Source organism: Poecilia mexicana, unplaced genomic scaffold (genome assembly GCF_051168715.1).
Source record: "Poecilia mexicana isolate PSO_F unplaced genomic scaffold, ASM5116871v1 scaffold_8, whole genome shotgun sequence".
Classification (NCBI taxonomy): Eukaryota; Metazoa; Chordata; class Actinopteri; order Cyprinodontiformes; family Poeciliidae; genus Poecilia; species Poecilia mexicana.
The window spans coordinates 1933928-1954950 of NW_028263377.1; the positions used below are offsets into that span (position 1 = coordinate 1933928).

Sequence of the window (21023 nt, forward strand, 5' to 3'; positions counted from 1 at the left end):
GTTACGACTTGAAACTAAACTTTTTCAAAGTAAGTTTTTCAGGTCATTAATAATAATGACCTTAATTTCCACTTATTAACCTCCTAATCCTCCTGCCTGCTTATTTTATTACTGCTGTGAAACTGCAACCCCCCACTTAATTTTGGTCTTTTGTCACATTTAAATGTTTCAGATCATCAAACAAACATAACTTGACGAATTACGAAACTCTTTTTTTCTAAAGGTTAGAAAAAGTTTTTCAAACCTGTCCCTAATTGAGAAGGTAATTCCCCTCCAGACTTATAGTAGTGTTTTACTAAACCTTAGATGAATTTTGGCCAATTATTTTTTAGAGTTACTTTATAATTCACCCACATGAGAGGATTTTCAAGCATGAACAAATTTAAGGTTATATCCAAAGCGTCTCAATTGGGTTTCTGTATAAACCTTGACAAGGCTGATTCGAAACGTGTGAACTGTTATTTTTGAGCCGTTCTGGACTGAACTTGCTGTTGCAGCTCCAGACTTTCACACTACCACAAAGTCTGGCGGTGGGTCTGATGCTTCTTTTTCTAATGGTTTTATACCAGGACACACACACCTCAAATAGTTCAGATTTTTTCTCGTCAGTTTACAGAATATTATCATAATGGCTTCAGGAATCAGCCTCTGCTCTTTGGTCAGTTGGTAACTCTCCCATTGATGGTATTTTTGCCAGTCTCTCTTTTGTTGATGAATCAGAAACACTGACTCTAAAGGTGATAAACTCGGTTCGATTACGGTTCAAAATTGAAACAATTATAATTTCAGCTGGTGTGGTTCACTTTCACACTCCCTTTGAAAGAGCTATTCCCCTCTTCGCCTGTGGTGGCGCTGCACCAAAAATCACTCAAGGAAACAACATAAAAACCTCTCAAGAAAACATAAGCAAAACTTCATGATAGTTTTTTTTCCCTTCACAAAATGTAAACAACAATAGAGTTAGATTTTAGCGGTGTAGGATTTCTATTTTGTGTTGACTTAAAAAAACAAAAAACAACAAAAAAAAAAACAGGAGCCATCTAATCATCTAGACACAAGCATTTGTTTTGGGTGTATTTACCCAGAATGCCCTGCGCCAGAAAGTTCGGTCCGTTTTAGGGAAGTGTGAATGTGCAATCACACCAAAAATAAAAAATAAAAATCTCTGACGCATTTCTACTTCATATGTGGATACAAGTGGACCGGAAACCACCTGAAAGCAGGAAGCGGACGGTAGCGCAGGGCATTCTGGGTAAATAAAACCAAAATAAACACGAGAACGCTGGCATCGAGGGCTAGTGGGAGAAATGTCTCGTCGTATTTTAGCAAAGATAAGAGAGAAATCCTACAACAGCTACAATCTGATGCTTGATCTGATGCATTTTCTGAAGATGGAAGTTGCGCTCCTGTCTTCTTCTGAGGTTCTCATGTCACTTCAGTGGCTTTTGGTGCAGCGCCACCACAGGCGAGGGGAAGAACATGTTTTTCAATTAGCTTTGATTGTTTGACGCAGTGTAGAGTGAAAGCAAACCTTCCCAGCTGAAAATGTAACAAATGCTGCACATCTTGTCCTCAATTGAACCCAGCCTACCAGACTATTAAGTGTGAAAACACCCATTAACTTTGATTCTCATATATTCTTTAGCTAAGGGCACATTTTACAGATCAACAGATGGGTTGTATTTGAGTGAATTTTCTTCAGATCTGGCAGTGGTCAGCCGTTGAGGTGTAAACCGAAACAAAATATTGTGGTTAATTGGAGTTCAATAAGGAGTTAATTTCCTTATTAAACGAAAGAGGGGACATTAGCAGCAATTTTTTTTTACCGTAGCACCGTAATTTCAGAGCACACTTGAATAAGTCTCATCCACTGACTTAAATATGAACTTTTAATGAAATAGAATTACTTTTAATGATTGCTATCTTCATCTTCCTGCTACTAAAACCACTAAAGTTGTCTTCTTCAGTATCAGAGTCGATCAGCCTCATAGACACTTCCTCAGTCTCTCTTTCATTGTCACTCTTATCGCGTATAAAGATAGTTTTTGAGCTTGTGCTGTCCTCTTCATGACACTCGAGTCCAGCTTTTGGAAACCCATTGGTAAAAATCGATATTTTATCATCGTCTAAGCCGCAGTTTTCAAAGCGGCTTGTAGTCCAGAAATTATGGTACAAAAAATGTTCTTTCAAACTCCTTTTTGCTCAGGTTATATTTGGCGGATATTCAGATTTATTTCTTGTTCTGAAACTTTTAGGTGTTAAACATTGTGACAGGTTTTAACCTTTTATGGTTAACAAATAAGGAAATGATGAAACAGGATCCTATGTCTCCTGTTAGAATTGGGCAGATATAATAAAGCGTTTCCTTTAAAGGTTTTGGTAATTGTTGACCAGAAACTGAGGAACAAACTGTTTCGACACATGAGACAGACTCACATCGTAAAACCGGCTGTTAGCAAAGCATAAGAGTTTAATTTGTGTTGCTTTTGTAAAACATTTGAAGAAAATTTAACTTGAACATGAAGGTTCACCTGCTGAAATTAAATAAAAGAAATTAAAGTTAATGAAGAGATAATTTATCTAAACATTGGTTTTTAAAGTTCTGATAGTTTATTAATCTTAATTTGTGAGTTGTTATAACTTAATACTGTCAAACCAAATAATTATTTCTCATTATGCAAGAAAACTGACCTCCCCCAATTAAGCAGGGACACATTTTCTAAGCTTTTCTAAAATAACACTATCAAGTTATTTTTAATTAGAAAAATATTTTTTAATTTGAGGTCTTCCAAAGATAATCAAAAATATCAGAGGAAACATAAAAAAAGCTGATTTTCAGAAGGGTCTTTAAAGGTAAATACTTTTCCGCTGCACATTTAGAGTAATTTAAAGAGGCTCTTTGTTTAATAACAAAGTATGTTTTTTCTAAATTAATGCCCCTTTTACATTGTTTTATTGTATTTTATGTCTGATTCATTTCCAACAGAAACAAACTTCTCAAGGAAGGAAAGAAAATAATTTTAATTCTAAATTTGTCAGAGGTCTAAACTGTAATTTAATTTAATTTGCAGTTAAAGATGAGCAGATATTACTAATATATCAATACAAGTCTTATTTTTATTCTATTAACTGAAGTCTGAAAGCTACATTTGGTTTTATTCACTTTTTTAGGAACTGTAGTTAACTTACATGGATGAACCATTAAATTTATGGGAGTTATGTGCAACATCAAATCTCATGTGAAGCAGTTTGACAACCTGAGGTTGTTTTTTTTAAATCCAGGACATGTAAAACCAGGAAGAAACACCTGGATGACTAAATTTCTGTGTTTCAGGCGAAGTACCACTGGCAGAGTCAGAATGTCAAGCAGAGCGGCGTGGACGACATGGTCCTGCTGTCCAAGATCACAGAGGACGCCATCGTGGAAAACCTCAAGAAGAGATACATGGACGATTACATTTTTGTATCCTGCAAGCGGTCAGATAATTACCAGATTATCAAGGTTTTAACTTTACTAAATGAAGCTTAGATAAGTTAAATGATAAACTTGGATTCGATGCATCACTCTGCTCTCAAGCATAAACAGCCCAATGTTTAAACATATATGGTCATAAAAACAAGAGATTCGCTCTTCCTCCTTACTGTCAGCAGAGACTCACTTCCGTCTTCTCAAAGCACAGCTAAACTTTATAACAATGAAAAAGCAACCAAAAGAAATGTCAAACTTTATTCACGTTTAGACAATAATTTATATGATTTGTATCTATGATTTATAATTATGGATAGTAGTTTAAGTCTCAGGTAAAAGCTGTTTTGATTAGGTTTTCCTTTTAGCCTGACAGGACGAGTTTAAACATTTTTAGAAACAGTTTTCATGTCTGCATGTTTAAGATTTTACTCTTTTTGCTTAACTAACCATGCTGTTGGGAAATCAACAAGGCTGTTTCCTCAAAGTCTATGATGAAGCTTCTTTTCTAAGAGTAAAAAAACTTTTTTTTGTCTCAATTTGATGCCATTCGCCACTTAAACACTAAGTTTTATCAAAGCTGAGGATCTAAAATTAGTTTAGCTCATTTACATGAAATACAAACACTCAGGCATCTGCCTCTGCTACTAAATCAATCGTCGGTTTCACTTCGAAGGCAGAGAGTTGGGGTATATTTGTTTATTCCTCGACAGGTTTGATGTCTGGACTTTTTTAGCTACCAGGAAGCGAGTTGATTTTATGGCCTGTTATGGTCAGAGCTGCAAGCGTTCAGGAAACACTGAGATCATCCAAGAATGACGGCATGACTTCACTTCATGGTTTTTCCCCCACCTACAGGCTGGCAGCTGTGGGCCCACAGCCTGTCAGCTGACTGCAAGCATCCATGTTTCTGTAAAACACATGAGATTCAAATCACATGTTAGATCACTTTAGATGTGCATGTAAAACTCAGTAAACTGTAAAAAAAAGAAAAAAGGAATAACATAAATCAAAAGTTCACATGATCAAAGGAAAAATGCACAGATCTGATATTAACATCTGTATCAGTGTCGATTCAGTCTAATTGTGTGCTTTATTTATGTTACATCATATTTATTAGACATCCTTGCTGAATCATTTGAAAGAAAGTTTGTTGCAGTTTATTTTTTACAAATTTGACCAAAGTAGTCGACTTGTTGTTTTTGTCTTTCAGTTTCCTTATTATTTATTTTATATTGGCTCTTGAATAAATTAAATTTGAATTGTTTTTGCATATTTGACCAAGATTTTGAAGCTATTGGTGCATTGGTACTGGTGCAGAGTTAGAAAATACATTTAAGTTTTAAGTAATTCAGCACAGTTTATCTGAATTGGATTGGTATCAGCTGACACTGAAAGTCGATCGGTGCTTCTCTTATTCACATTTCTTCCACATGCATGAGAAAAAATAAACAGAAGCGACTTGTTTTTGTTGCAAGAGTTAATTATGCTGACATTATTCACAGAAATACGTCTAACTGTCCAGTTTTTTCCCCTGTTATTTTTCATTGCTAAGAATTGACTTGTCCTAATTACCCCCAGATCAATATCTGTAATTTGAAGAGGGAAAACGTTTCGGCGATCTGGCTTTGACTCAGATGTAGTTGCAGACAGTCTGACTAAATATTGTTTTTCTTTTTGACTTTATTGTGTCGCGTCGCTCAGCTTGTGTCTCTTGCACATCTCTGATAGTGATCAGATATAAACTGCAGATGCATTTGAGATAAATTTGTTTTACAAACCACAAAATTTTTAGCTGGCAACTTTGACTTACATTGTGCTACTAGACTCTTTTATTTATTTATGTTTTTTTTTTGTTTTTTTTTTTTACCAAAACAAGAAAATAACAAGATAAAAGTACATTATTGCGTTATTTTTCATATATTCTGACATCTGTAATATTGACTCTCTGTTCAAGTTAGCCTTCTCACTTTATTTGTTTTAGTTATTTTATGTTTTCATATCCATTTTCTTTCTGTTTAGTTTGTGTTTTCAATGTTGTAAAGTGTCTTTGGGTGTTTAGAAAGGCGCTGACAAATAAAATGCATTATTATTATTATTATTATTATTATTATTATTATTATTGTACTTTGCAGCATTAACATTAGAGTGATTATGTTAATTATCTTTTCCTTCAGAGAAGGAAAATGTCAGATAAAATAAAGATATTTTGCATTGTCAGAGTGTAGGTGCAGGACGAAGTGGGAGGATTAAATATTCCACTTTTATTCTGATTCACTCGCACACGAAACCGAACATATCTGGGTATGTTTGTGACTTTCTTTAAAAGAAAATAACTCAAGGTATATTTAATGTTTTAAAAATAGGACTACAGTTCATTCTGCACCAAGAATTATGCTAGACACAACCGTGATTTTGAGCTTTCCTTGACTCTGCGCCTCAGACGTACATCGGCCCTGTGTTGATTTCGGTGAACCCGTTTAAACAGATGCCCTACTTCACTGACAGAGAGATTGAACTCTACCAAGGCGCCGTGAGTGAAGACATCTTCACATGAACTTCTGCAGACCTGTGGTGTTTGTGGTGCAGTGCCTCTTCCTGCTGCTCTTTACCCCAACTTCTGTCTCTCTGCAGGCCCAGTATGAAAACCCGCCACACATCTACGCCTTGGCAGACAACATGTACAGAAACATGATGATCGACGGCGAGAATCAGTGCGTTATCATCAGGTGAAAACCCAAGTTTTCTCAAACTGCTATCTTTTTTAATGTCAATTCCTCTTTTCTGTTAAATTAAGTAAATAAAACTGACTTCATTTAGCAGCTTTCAAGACTTTAAATCAGAAAACCTGGTAAAAAGTTTTAAATAATTTGGAATAAATCAGGTTTTTGCAGCTTTTTAAAGCTGATTCCCATCTGTTTAAGCAATTAAAATAGCTGAGAAGACATAAAATGTAGCATTTATTGGTAAAAGCATCAATTTATTACCAAAAGTAATACTTTGGTGAAAACACAAAGCAAGGTTCCTGGTTGTAGATGTAGCAGAGACGGCTAAAGCAGCAAAGAAATAATCCAACATTCAAGGATTTCAAGTATTTTCTTCATTTAGGTAAATTATTTTTTTCCATGCAGTTTTTTATATTTAAAAATGTGGCTGAGGCTTTAAGAGGTCTCTGATATATTGTCTGCATGATAGTGATAAAAATTATATTAAATGCCTAAAATGCTTGAATTTGACAAAGAAAGATATTTTGAAAGAATAGTGGCCCCAGTACACAACCTAGAGGTACGCCATGGGGAGATGGGCTAAAATATGACCCACAATTTTAGATAATTACAGAAAAAGACTAACCAGATGAATCTGAAATTCACTCATTAAATGTCAAAGAAGTAAATGACATGAATAACTTAAAAGTTGTGATTTTGTTCTAGCGGGGAGAGCGGAGCTGGAAAGACGGTGGCTGCCAAATACATCATGGGTTACATTTCCAAAGTGTCTGGAGGTGGATCCAAAGTGCAGGTAGAAACAGGAACAAACAACGTGTTTTATTTTTGATTCAAATTAAATCTGAGTAATTTTTTCTAAATAACCGGTGATTATGCGTCACAGCACGTAAAAGACATCATCCTACAGTCCAATCCTCTGCTGGAGGCGTTTGGAAATGCCAAGACGGTCCGAAACAACAACTCCAGTCGTTTTGTAAGTGAGCTTTTATTTCTCAAACATCACCTGACACAAGACGAGCCAGGAAGTCACATGTATTTCCTCACATTTCTTCAAAATATTTAATGTTTCAAAACGGTTCCCATCTGATTAGTTTTTATCATTCTAATACATTCTGCTTTATGTGGTCTTTTTATATTTACAGAACACATTTTGTATATTATTTAAAATATTTTATTTTGTTTCATTTATTTGCATGTTTTTATTAAAAAAATTATTTTTATTAAAAAAAAATTAACAATTGTATTTTTTATGTGAAAGAAACTGTAAAAACATTTTAAAGTTTTTAAAGTTAGTTTTTGTGCAAAATACAGAGACGTTCAAAACAACACAAGTAATGCTGGTTCATTTAGCTTATGCATTAGTTTTAGCTTTACGCAGAACATTAATTGGGTTAATGCCTGCAGAACGTAGCCTGGCTTCAAACATACCAAACTAACACCAGATTGATCTTGACTCGGTTTCATTTATGTAATTCCCTGAAATACATGTGGAGCTGCTGCACAAACTATATTTATTTAAGCCTGGAATGCCAGTTCTTATGATTTCTGGTTACAAAACGCTAAAAATCCTTGTCTCCAACACAGACAGTAACACAAAACCCACTCGACTTGACTCACTTCTTTCTCACCACTAATGGTAATTCGCTAATTTCACACCATTAAACCACATCAACTTCCACATGTGCAGCTTTAGCTTGTGAAATTTCCTGTAAGCCTCAGTGAAGCATCATAAAGTCTGTTTATGGGTCACTGCAGCCTCATGCATGCACTTAACGTTCTCGCTCATAATATAAAAAAAAAAATACATGCAGATTTCTGTCTCTGCTGCAGAGCTTGGTGCATTTCCGGTTCCAGTGACACAAAACAATATGTGTGGTGGTGCAAATGTGACGACTGATTTTGTGTTTACCAGGGAAAATACTTTGAGATTCAGTTCAGCAGAGGTGGGGAACCAGATGGTGGCAAAATCTCTAACTTCCTGCTGGAGAAGTCGAGGGTGGTGAGCCAGAATGAGAGTGAGAGGAACTTCCACATTTACTACCAGGTCAGAGGCGAAAAAGCACAGCTCAAAACAGCAGCCGATTTAAACCCTGATAATATATTTGCAACAAAGAACAAGTTACATGTTTGACCGTTTCCCTGCACTGTCTGCTTCCAGTTGATAGAGGGCGCCAACGCACAGCAGAAAGAAGGCCTGGGCCTCATGACTCCAGACTACTACTACTACCTCAACCAGTCTGGGACCTACAAGGTTGACGGGACCAACGACAGCAAAGACTTCTCTGAGACGATGGTATTTACTCATGAAAACCACAAACATATCTGGTTAAAGGTGTCACTTCACTGAAGACAAAAATAACGAGCAGAAACTGTGCAGAGTCCTTTTAACAAACACTCACAGATCACATAACGTGTCCCCGCAATAACATTTAAATATACCCAACCTGAAGTTAAAGTATTATTCTAATGAGAAGTGGTTCTGTTTTATAAATGCTACTGGCCATGAACAAGTGGAGGGCGTTTTGAGTTATTTACAAATTCCTAAAGTCTGGATTGTAAGTTTTCCAATAATGTCAAAAACATGAAAATACAAAAGCAAGTTCTTCACTACAAGTGTTATTTCCATCAATGTCATTTCAGGGCTATTTTTGACTTAAAATTAAATAAAAATAGATTTAAGTTTGTGGCAGAAACAAAAATTATCTTCCGCACCATTAAATATAAAAAGTATTCACCCATTTCTATCAATTGTATTTGACAGAAGAGGATTAAGGCCACTAAACAAAACAAACAAACAAACAAACAAAAAAAAAAAAGAATTCTGACTTTAATCTCAGAATTATGAGATTAAAGTCTAAATAATATTTTCCAGGTCCCTAATCCTCTTCTGTAGTATTTATCTATTGTATTTATTCACCAATAAATCATTTTTAATTAAATAAAAATAATAATAACTGTTCACGTGACGTGGTTTTACGTCACTTACCCATTATTATTTTTAACCACAATCTTTTGGTAAGCTAATTTACATGCAGTGCCTCGCCGACCACTAGGGGGCACCCGCGGACCTCCCGTGGTCCGGGAACCACAGCTTGAGAAAGGCTGCAATAAGAGTAGGATACTTGACTCAGTTAAGGTCAGTGGTCATGTTTCAGGAATTAAAAACACTGGGAAAAAACAACTAAATCTTACTAAATATTTTGGTTTAGTTTCACGTTTAAGTATCTTAGTTCACTTGAAAGAGACAAAAATAACTTAAAAGTAACTTTTCAGCAAGATACAGAAGCTTGTTTTAAGTTAATGATTCCTTAATATTGGTGAGAAAGTAATATTAGTTATAAGTTAAACAATCTGCCATGATCAGAGTAGACAAAACTGTTGTTCTAGGTGACAAAATAAATGTGCAAATTAAAGTAATAATAATTGTTTCCCTGTAAATGTATGAAAGCACTTTATAAATGAAGTTATTGTTGTTATTTTTAGGATTATTATTATCTGTGTTCACCACTGAGCTGTTGCTCATTTGCAGGAAGCCATGCAGGTTATTGGCATCCCCAGTGACATCCAGGCTCAGGTGCTGCAGATTACAGCAGGTATCCTCCATCTGGGCAACATCAGCTTCATCGAGGCCGGAAACCAGAGCGAGGTGGAAAGCACAGACTGTGAGTATAACACTGAGCTGTTACACGCTCATTAACCAAGGATGGGACGGAGAAACAACGCTCCTCCTCTGAGGGTTATGAGCAAATTAGAGCTCACCGTTGCAAAGGCAGTTCCCAAAGGCTGAACCCCAGCTAATTGTTAAAGTCTGCTCTGCTCAGATAGATAGATAGATAGATAGATAGATAGATAGATAGATAGATAGATAGATAGATAGATAGATAGATAGATAGATAGATAGATAGATAGATAGATAGATAGATAGATAGATAGATAGATAGATAGATAGATAGATCCATTGAATGGTGAATACAGCAAACACACTGGAACTCAGCTTGGGTTGCTAGGCAACGAGTGGAACTCTGCCACCAGGGTTGCTAGGTAACGGGCTGGTCTTTTCTGGAGTTGCATTTAGAGTTGGTTTTGTACCAAAATAAATGAAACACTAACAAACTGTACTAGTTATAGATGTAGAAAAGCAGTTAAAACCAATTAACATGAACAGTAATTTATCGTGTAATGCTAAAGGGGTGAAGGTAAAATAAGTTTATTCCTATACCCACTCCTTTGAACGTGTAAATATACTTTACTGTTCTTTTGTTTTGTTTGCTTTTCTTTTAAATGTATTTTGTTTGTATATCACGTTGTTTATTCTTTTACTACATTGTATTACACATTTTGATACAATATACATAATAATTACATATATATGTTCATGCCTCTGCCTTATCTTTGAAGATTGTTTTTTTTTAAATAACTGACGTGTTTTGTGGTTGTTTTTGTTTGCGTCAGTGCTTGCCTTTCCTGCCTACCTGCTGGGAATCGACCCCACTAGGCTGCAGGACAAGTTGACGAGTCGAAAGATGGACTCCAAGTGGGGCGGGAAGTCCGAGTCCATCAACGTAACACTCAACCAGGAGCAGGCGACCTACACGCGCGACGCCTTAGCCAAAGCCCTTTACGCACGTCTCTTTGACTACCTTGTAGAGGTTAGCATGTCATGCCATCCATTTACAGCCACAACAGGCTAAATTAAACACATTTTGGTCAGCAGAGATTAGTTTTATATCCCTCTGACTGCGTTCTGTGTACTTTAGGCCATAAATAAAGCCATCCAGAAACCTTATGAAGAGTTCAGCATCGGTGTGCTCGACATTTATGGCTTTGAGATATTTCAGGTTAGTGCTTTCACAGCTTACAGGTGCATAACATTTATAAACAGGCAATAAAGCATAAAGTGGTGGCTTTATTTAGTGATTTAATATGGATTGTGATGCATTTTCCTCTGCAGAAAAATGGGTTTGAGCAGTTTTGTATAAACTTTGTCAATGAGAAGCTGCAGCAGATCTTTATTGAACTCACTTTAAAGGCTGAGCAGGTAAACACAAAATGTTTTTTTAATGTTTTTTTCACTAACCTCAATTGTCCCAAATCTCTTGTTTTATTAAAAATTGCTTTCTTTTGATTTATTTCCTCAGGAGGAATATGTTCAGGAAGGCATTAAATGGACCCCCATCGAGTATTTTAACAACAAGATTGTGTGTGACCTCATTGAAAATAAACTGGTAAGATAAATATTTTCCATAAATGAAAAAATATTGACACCCTTGGTAAAGATGTATAAAAGCCCTAAAAATGTGTTTTATTTGTCTTGCACAATCTCACACATAAGGAATTTGAAACATCCAATCTTTATTTGTAGATTTCCTCTAAAATCAGTGTTACTAAAGCATTTTTATAAAATGTTTTATGTATTTATGTTGCTCACATAATTCATAGCTTTGCATTACAGCGAGGCCCATTTTAGTTTGTCATTATTCAAAATGGGAAATACAAAAGAGCATATAATTCAACATGTTTAATTCAGTCAAAACAATAATTAAGTTTAAAATAATTGAAAATGAAACAAATTTTAACAACAAATTAAAAACCAAATTATTTTAAACTTAATCCGGTTTAGAACTTGATTAAGCTTAAAATAAGATGAGTAAGGGTTCTTTTGTTGTTGCTGCGTGGAATAAAACCTGCATTAAATTTCCTCAACATCATTTTCCTAATTATTGCATTGAAAACTGTTGTTTCTTTTGTTTTTCTTTTGTTTAAACATCAGTTTCCCATAGAGTAAAATCCTGTTTTTATAGCAGTTTTATGGAAACCTTTAAACTGGTAAAGTTGTGCATCCTGCTTGCAGAGCCCTCCTGGCATCATGAGCGTCCTGGACGACGTCTGCGCCACGATGCACGCCAAGGGCGAGGGCGCAGACGGCACGCTGCTGCAGAAGCTGCAAGCCGCTGTGGGAACCCACGAACATTTCAACAGCTGGAACTCTGGATTTGTTATCCATCATTACGCTGGGAAGGTCAGACTCAACTCATCTGGTGCAGAAATTCCAGTTTTTAAGTTGATGTTAATCACACCAGCAGGAACAGTAACGTGGGAATCACAGTTGAAGTTTAATTTCTCCTCAGGTGTCGTATGATATCAACGGATTCTGTGAGAGAAATCGAGATGTCCTCTTCCCTGACCTCATTGAGCTCATGCAAAGCAGTGAATTGTAAGCATTTTGAGCAATAACAAAGCAATTGCAATTCTTCTTGTTAAAATTAATAAAAATCTAATTTCTTGCTTTAGTAACTTCATCCGCAGCTTGTTCCCTGAAAACCTCAACACGGAAAAGAAAGGGCGGCCGACCACAGCCAGCTCAAAGATCAAAGTAAGTCAATATATAAATAAGTAAATACTTAAATTTTCCATGTTTAACGTATTAAAAGCCTGTTGATGCTTCCAACAGAGACAAGCGAATGAGCTCGTGAGCACTCTGATGAAATGCACACCACACTATATCCGCTGTATTAAACCAAATGAGACGAAAAGGCCGAAAGACTGGGAGGAGAGCAGGTCTGCATGCACACTGTGGCGAAGCAAACCTCCAGCAGGAGATTATTCCTCGTTAACAGGGATTTCCTGACTGTTTTCAGGGTTAAGCATCAAGTGGAATACCTTGGTCTGAGGGAAAACATTCGTGTGAGAAGAGCTGGATTTGCTTACCGACGACTCTTCACTAAATTTCTGCATAGGTGAGTTTTATGATTCGTGTTTAAATGCGTTTGTTCTGAAAGAAAACTGAGATGGTTTTGGGTGCGTTTTGGCTCCAGGTATGCCATCCTTACGGCTGAAACATGGCCGTGTTGGAGGGGACCAGAGCAGCAGGGGGTCCTCCACCTCCTCCGGTCCGTCAACATGGACACAGACCAGTATCAGATGGGACGCACAAAAGTCTTTGTCAAGAACCCAGAATCGGTACTGAGATTTTTGTGTGCAGTTTGTGTTTTGTCATATGTTATTTGGCTTAATGTATGAACAAAAAGAGCCAACTTAGATTCTTAGATTAAGTTCACGACAGGTCTTGATGCTCAATTCCAATTTTTTGCAGATTTTATTTATTTTTTTGTTTTTGTTCCTACTCCTAACTAAACCAGACCTCAGTCAGAGTTCGGTGTGATCGGTTTATCTCCCCAAAGCGACCTGCATGCACAGAAGAACATCGATGTCACACAAGCAGAGCATTGCTTACCAAAGTAATAATGTATGGAGGCATTTATGGATTGGTTTTAAAGTCTATTCAGAAATGAGAGCTGACATGTCACAATATCATAAAGTCATAAAGGAAGCTAATAAAAAGAAAACACACCTAGTAGCAAATGCCTTTTCTTCTAGTCAGAGCCAAGAGTGGTGTCATTGTGATGTAAGCATTTAATGACAGACTTTTTTCAAAAGTTTACAATTATAATTTTTAGCCATTATTTACATCCAGATTTACGGCTACTGGTGCAGAATTATGACGCATGGACAAAATATGACATGACCATTCAGACTCTAGAGGCTTTGAAAACTATTGGATCTGTTTCAGATTTAGTACATCATATGGAAGTGGCTCAGATGGGATTATTTTTGGGGAAAAGATTTTAATTGGCCATTTAAGGTCAAATATGAGTTGCATTTGGGTGAAAAAAAGCGCATTTGGGTCGCATCTGCCTGCTGTGTGAAAGTAACCACTGAATGACAACGTCTTTCCCACCACGGGATTGGGCTGTACCTCGATCCGCGGAGTCGACCTCGTCTTTCTCCCACTAGTCCAATAACTGGGCAAACGTTGCTGTTTTTATGGAGTGCACATTTTCTACTACTTCAGGTTCCTCCTCCGTCTAGATTAGTCAATAAGTTTTTCCCACAGATGATGCTAAGGAATACTAAATTAAAAATGTGTTTTATATTTAACATAATCACATTCCTTTTCTTCTTCAGCTGTTTCTTCTTGAGGAGATGAGAGAAAGGAAGTTTGACACCTTCGCCAGAACCATTCAGAAGGCCTGGAGACGGTACAATGCCAGGAAGAAGTACGAACAGATGAGGGAGGAGGGTGAGCAGCGCCGACAGCATGAGTTTCTCCATACTGCTTTTCACACAGTCTGACTTCTGTTTTTTAAACGTGTCCTCATTTCTTCTCGACACACAGCCTCAGACATCCTGTACAACTCGAAAGAGCGAAGGAAAAACAGCATCAACAGGAACTTTGTTGGCGACTACCTCGGCCTGGAGCAGAGACCCGAGCTGCGGCAGTTCCTGGCGAAGAGGGAGCGCGTCGACTTTGCTGATTCGGTCACAAAGTTCGACCGCAGGTTCAAGGTGCGTGTTACAAATAGGGATTAAAACACAAAAGCTTGTGTTCACACTTATTCTTCCCCTTTCTTGCTATACATATTGTCAGTTCTTCTTTTTCTTCTCACACAGTCCATCAAGAGAGACTTGATCTTGACCCCTAAGGGGATCTATCTGATTGGTCTAGAGAAGGTGAAGAAAGGACCTGAGAAAGGGCAGATTAAGGAAGTGTTGAAACGTAAAATGGAGTTTGCAAACATCACCGGCGTCTCCCTCAGGTAGGCTTCACACTTTTATGATGAATAAATGCAGATGTTTCTGTACCAGAGTTCAGGCTTTCTTTGAAACAATATTCATGCTAATGTTGCATTTACCAGCAAATTCTTATGTTTATTTTTTATTTAACCAGAAGACTTATTGAGAAGAAATTCTTATTTATAATACCGACCTGGTGGGGAGATTAAACACCACACTTTTACAGTAAGCAACAAACATTAGCAACACTGTTGAGATCATAAAGCAACAAAAACAATACTGAGACAAAAGAATAGGATAACATTTACATTAAATATATTTATCTGAAAGGTTTCAGATAGCATATTTTTTAGAATATCTTTAAGGTGTTCAGCTTTAATAATGCTGAATAATTTAATACATTATCAAACTTTTTAAGCCTATATTTTATTATCCATTTTTATAATGGACTGTGAATTGCACATTCCTAATCAATATAAAATTTAATTGTTGCAGAAATAGATGTGAGAAAGCAACACAAACTGAGCAAAAGAACTTCTTTGCATCAATGTATTTTTATTTATGCCAGTAGTTAATTACTTCTCCTTAGTTAAAAACTCTATAAAGCAAAACGTCTCTGCAGTGCTTTTGTGTTCCCCATTTTGTACAGTTTATTTATATTAGGGTGAAGTTTTGTTTTTGCACACTTAAACTGAGTTTCTGCAACTAAGCCAAAAAAATCTATGTTAGCTGAACAGTGTTGCAACGCTAAGTCACTGTTGTTAGCAGTGGTAGCTGTAGCAACCAACCTCATCTGTTTTCTCTAACTGGGCCAACAGAAGGGTAAACTACTGGATTTTGTACAATTTCTCAAGTATTGTAAGTTTAGCACTTTTTTTCAGATAATTTCTAAACTGCTAATTTGCCTGTCTGTTGTTAAGAAAATAAATTTAAAGAATGCTAATTTTAAAACTTAACATGTCTTGATTGAAATAGCCTAATTATAGTTTTAAAATCAGTAACTTATTCTGGCCTATTGACCTTTATGTTACCTGTAGTTAAAGCAGATGGTGTGCTAAGATCTTTTGAACTGCCTTTTGTCTGTGTGGGAAAACACTAAGTAGAAATTCTAGCTTTTCACACTCATCTGTGAAAAGCTGTAAAAACAGCAGGAGTTCCTGGCTTTTGAGAGAGGGTCAGAGATAGCTCCTGGTTGGATGAGCAAATATACGCCTTATTTGAATAAATTAAAGATAAGAATGCATCTTCACTATAAAACTTTCTACACAGAAGTAAAAAATTAGATTTGTTCTTGCAATTCTCCAAAGACGTCTTTGCCTTTCTTTCTTTCTTTCTTTTTTCTTTCTCGTTCTTTTCATTTATGTCAGGTAAATTAATGTATGTCTGTTGTTCTGCAGTTTCTGTTGTAATTTTATGCGTTGTCTTTTATTGGATTAAACTGCAATTCTGTGACGTCAGCACTCATTGTTGTTTTTGTGTGGCTACACGCGGCCCGCCGGGAGAACCTGGGATCGAAGGAGATCGAGCCAAAGAGTTTCTTTCTTAAGAAATATTATAACCTAAATCTTCTTCAACACTGTTTAGTAAACTGTTAGTTGATTGAAGTTCTACATCTGTCGAAGTTTCGGTTACGACCGTTAAGAATTCTTTAACCTTTCTATTCATGCTCTTATTTTGAAGTGAGTGAAAATTACGCAGCACTTTCCGTTTCCTCTTCTGTTTTTTCTCTCTTATTTCACCCCAATGACTTTACTTATTAAAATCAAAACATGGAAATTAAAACACAGTAGACAGTAGAGGGCAAGATATGAACATAAATACAGTATCTAAGGGTGCTACAAAATGTATATTATAAAGTCAAAATTTATTTCGTGCTTGAGGTTTGCAGTCAATTCAAATTGAAGTTAGCACTTTAGCATTAGCTTCCATGTTGGTGCTTTAATGTTACCAGATTTAATGTTTATGATTAGTTCTTTAATATCGGTGCCACTAACTTTTTAGGCAACAACCCAATACTAGGTATTACAGCAATCAAACTCTTCTCAGAATTGCTGAACAGTATTTTTGCATGTTTCCGCTGGTGTTTTTAGGACTTATTTTTGGTTCTGTGCTCTAGTCTTTGAGGTCAGAAGGCCTACTTACTACCACTCTAATCTTTTAGCTCACAAATTCTCTCAGCTTCAAGTCCTTGACTGCTCCAAGACATTAATATTGCAGAAAAAATGACATGTTAGTAAAATAGAAAGATTTGGGACTTCTGGTAAATATTGTTTGCTCATCTTGCATCATTTCTAAATGCACTATCCCACGGCATCAAATGCTGGCTCAGTTTTTTTACAATGTTGTGTAGGCTCTCATGCAGATATGCTGTGGTTTATTGGGTGCACCATATTACTTTATATACTGTGCAGAACAAATTGATAGTCACACTTAAACGCAGAAACTCCCCCTGACATCTGTTTCCACATTTAAACTGAAGCTAAATCTCATCAGAAGTAAGCAGCTAAACAGTCGTTATTTTACAATATACCATAAAAACAGCAATAAATTAAACTGATGAGCACATATGCTGCATAACACCTGCCATCAGTGCTGGAATAAAGCTTCATTTTTTAATTTATTATGTTTCAGTAATAAGAAAAAAGTTGAGGAACTGACTGGAAGTCTATGTGGTTCTACGAATACAGAATAATTTTATATGATGATACATTGATTTCTAATTTGATCTTATGTCTGTTTCTAAGTACTGCTTCCTTTTTCTTTTTTTAATCTTAGGGCAGAGTTTCAAAGCTCACTTTTCCTCTTTTCAGTTCCAGACAAGATGATTTCTTCATTCTGCACGAGGCCCAGTATGACAGTCTGCTGGAGTCCAACTTTAAGACGGAGTTTCTCAGTTTGCTCTCTAAACGCTACGAGGAAGTGACCCAGAGAAAGATGACCATCTCCTTTTCTGACAGGTAGAACAACAGAAAGTGTTCAGAGGCCTGATAAAGCAGAAATAAAAGGATCTGACACAGATTTTCTGTGTTTCAGACTGGAGTTCAAAGTGAAGAAGGAGGGCTGGGGCGGAGGAACCTCCAGGGTTGTAGTTTTTCAAAGAGGTCAAGGAGATTTGGCTCAGCTCAAACCGGGAGGGAAGACTCTCACCATTTCTGTAGGAGACGGTCTGCCCAAGTCCTCCAGTGAGTCAAAACGAATAATTAAAGTATCTCTGCAGCAAACTTTATCATATCGTTCTATGTTCAGATGTTTTAATATGTAATTCTGTCTTTAGAGCCAACCAGGAAGTCTGGTCTAGACGTTCGAGGAGGAGGGAGAAACCACATATCCAACAGAGGTGTGACTCTCCTTAACCTGAATTTATGTTCTCATTTACATTTACTTTGACTTATGTTTTCATTTTGACTTGATTTACTAATACCTGGCACCAGAGCTGAATTCTATGCTTTAAGCAGCACGAGTTCTTCAGATTGCACTTCAAATTCATAAAAGTTAGAGCTCAATTTTAAATGGCTCTTAAAGATGCACTGAACAAAAACAAAACGTTATCCTACTTAAATATATTGCAGTAATAGGTCACAAGTGATGATATTAAGTCTATCCAAATTAATTTATTAAGTTTATTAAGTTGTCAGGTTAAACAAATGTAAATAAATTAAGTCTGACAAACTTCACTCAGTTAAAACAATGTTTTTAAACTGGAGCTCCATCATTTTTTTCAGTGAAATTTGTATTTTTTTAATTAGTTAATTTAAAAAGGTAAATTTGTACACTGATCGATAAAGTTCATGTTTTTATTTTTGGTGAATGTATCTCACAACTAATGAGAACTCAAAATTTAACTTAAAAAAACATGGGAAAAAAAACAAAGATAAAAAAAAGTTTTGTTCTCATTTTATGGCCATGGGGAGACAATCATTAAAACTCTCCACATATAAACCACCCTGTAACACTGCAGTATGTAATGATGTAATAAAATCGACCTTTGAAATGTAATAAAATATTTCCTTGAAATATTTTGCATACTCTAATAAAACTCTAATATGTTTTATTAGAGTATGCAAACTCTAATAAAACATAACGAACATTCTGGTTATGGTTGCTCCTCTCAAAGCAACTAAATGACCAAAATTTCCATTTAAAAGCATATAGGATCTAGAAAATGGTCGTTATTAACAGTAAAATGATTAAAATTAACTGATTCCACCAGTATGTGCTGCAGTGACCATTATATCACTGTTTTGGATTGGAGTATCATCAGGAGGATTCAGGCAGAATGAGACCTAGGAATGGAGATTCCTTTCAGTAGGACGGCATTTGGGTCTTTTATTTATATATATATATATATATATATATATATATATATATATATATATATATATATTTATATATATATATATATTTATTTATTTTTTGTCTTATGTGGTAATCCAGCAGGAATGGGGCTTATACAAGATGAGCTGAATTTGTAGAACCAATTCAATTCAATTCAGTGCATTTATAAATCACAACAAATATCATAAACAATTCCCTTGAATATTTGTTTTTGTTGTCAGTTGTGACTAAGCTCTCAGCTGCAACAAATAAAGTCTGGAGCATTAAACTTTATGTTTAAAGCATCGGGACTTCTGTAAGTTTAGTTCTCTAACCTTTAAGAGGAAAACATGTCTTCTCACTTTTATTTTATTTTTTCTAGCACATGCCAATGGCGGAGCCAACTTTTCTAGAGGCCACCCCAACCAGCATGCAGATACCACATATTCCTCCCCACACAAACAACCCCGGCCTCCCAACGCGCCGCTTCCCAAACTGGACTCCCAACGGAATCGCCGGGGCCCGGCCCCGAACCAGCACAACCAAGGGAACCTGGACTTCCTCAACGTGCCTGACCAAGGCATGTCAGGGTAAGAGAGGCCAACTGGTGAGACGCAGACGAACAAAAGGTGCTTTGGGAGGATGGGTGCAGCTCTGAATAAAATCAGTGCAAACACGTTGCAACGGGTTGTTAGGACTTGTCAAGGTGAGGCCTATTTGCCGCCATGAGGCGTGACACAACAAAAAGTGCCAGGTTTATAAAGTTTTCTGTCCTTCACAGATGAAGTATCTACAGTACAAATAAGAAGTTTAAGGTGGAAAATGTAAAGATTGAAAATATATTTCTATAAATGACTGAAGGACACCAAGAATAAAGTCATATTATTACGAGAATAAAGTCGTATAAGATTAAAATCATAATAATATGAGAATAAACATGATAACATGACAACAAAATCAAAAATAATAAAGATAAAGTTATTATGTTACCAGATTAAAGTTATAATGGAACCAGAATAAGGTAGAATATCAGAAGAATGAAGTGGTAATTTTATGAAAATTCCTCCACAAAAACATAAATTAAAAATAAAATGAAAAATCTTGAGTATGAACTTATACTTTTGTATCGGTTTTAAAAAGAAGGAAATGCTTAATCTTTTAACACATGAGCAACAAAATATTATCAGTAACAGGGATTTTAAAATATTGTGCCAACAGTTGAGTTAAAGAAGCACACGGACTTGACGAGCTGGTTGTGTCACATATCCATTACTACCGAAATTTTTCTCTCTTAATTTTATGACTTTCTTCTGTTGCTAGTATTATGACTTTATTCTGGTAATATTATGATAATATTGTCGTAATTTGAAAAAATAAATCTCTTAGTCTGGCCTTAATAATCCATCATACCAATGTAGAACAAACTGGTGATAAAATGTTTTAACCCCTTTAAAGGGACACCACCAGTTTATTAGGCTTATATCTTATCTAACTTACTTTTAATTAAATTCAGTTCAATTTATTTAGTATTAGATCACAATGCAAAACAGTCCAGTGATATGAATCTGCAGAATTCAATGAGAATCAAATTTATTTTAAGAGTCATGTGTTAAAGTCGGTGTAATATCCAAATGTCCAAATTAATTATAAATAGCTCATAGTAAAAAGTTCCCTGTCTAAACAAGGAATTACTTTCTTTGAGAAAGAAAAAAGAGGAAGCTACAAAAAAACATAATGGGGAGTAAACAAAATTAAATAAACACATTTAGCTCCCCAGGGGTCTCAAACTCCAGTCCTCGAGGGCCACTGTCCTGCAACTTTTAGATGTGCCTCTGATGCGCCACACCTGAATAGAATAATTAGGTCATTAGCAAGGCTCAGGAGAACTGATCTACACAAGGAGGAGGTAATTAAGCCATTTCCTTCCAGTGTTTTGTACCTGT

At 36.0% G+C, this 21023-nt stretch overlaps 1 protein-coding gene across 1 annotated transcript in view; it reads left to right on the forward strand.

Annotated features, from left to right (window-relative positions):
• myo1f (myosin IF) overlaps positions 1-21023 on the forward strand; it is a 30772-nt gene that overhangs the window by 7064 nt on the left and 2685 nt on the right. Inside the window, exons 2-26 of the mRNA XM_014971918.2 lie at positions 3335-3463; positions 5910-5999; positions 6101-6195; positions 6898-6985; positions 7076-7165; positions 8105-8236; positions 8351-8485; positions 9722-9854; positions 10645-10841; positions 10950-11030; positions 11144-11230; positions 11331-11417; positions 12044-12211; positions 12321-12406; positions 12484-12565; positions 12644-12750; positions 12831-12929; positions 13008-13152; positions 14158-14272; positions 14369-14538; positions 14644-14789; positions 17577-17723; positions 17800-17948; positions 18041-18103; positions 19463-19670. Of these exons, the coding sequence (XP_014827404.2) occupies positions 3335-3463; positions 5910-5999; positions 6101-6195; positions 6898-6985; positions 7076-7165; positions 8105-8236; positions 8351-8485; positions 9722-9854; positions 10645-10841; positions 10950-11030; positions 11144-11230; positions 11331-11417; positions 12044-12211; positions 12321-12406; positions 12484-12565; positions 12644-12750; positions 12831-12929; positions 13008-13152; positions 14158-14272; positions 14369-14538; positions 14644-14789; positions 17577-17723; positions 17800-17948; positions 18041-18103; positions 19463-19670 (3029 nt within the window). The remainder of the gene's footprint in view (positions 1-3334; positions 3464-5909; positions 6000-6100; positions 6196-6897; positions 6986-7075; positions 7166-8104; positions 8237-8350; positions 8486-9721; positions 9855-10644; positions 10842-10949; positions 11031-11143; positions 11231-11330; positions 11418-12043; positions 12212-12320; positions 12407-12483; positions 12566-12643; positions 12751-12830; positions 12930-13007; positions 13153-14157; positions 14273-14368; positions 14539-14643; positions 14790-17576; positions 17724-17799; positions 17949-18040; positions 18104-19462; positions 19671-21023) is intronic.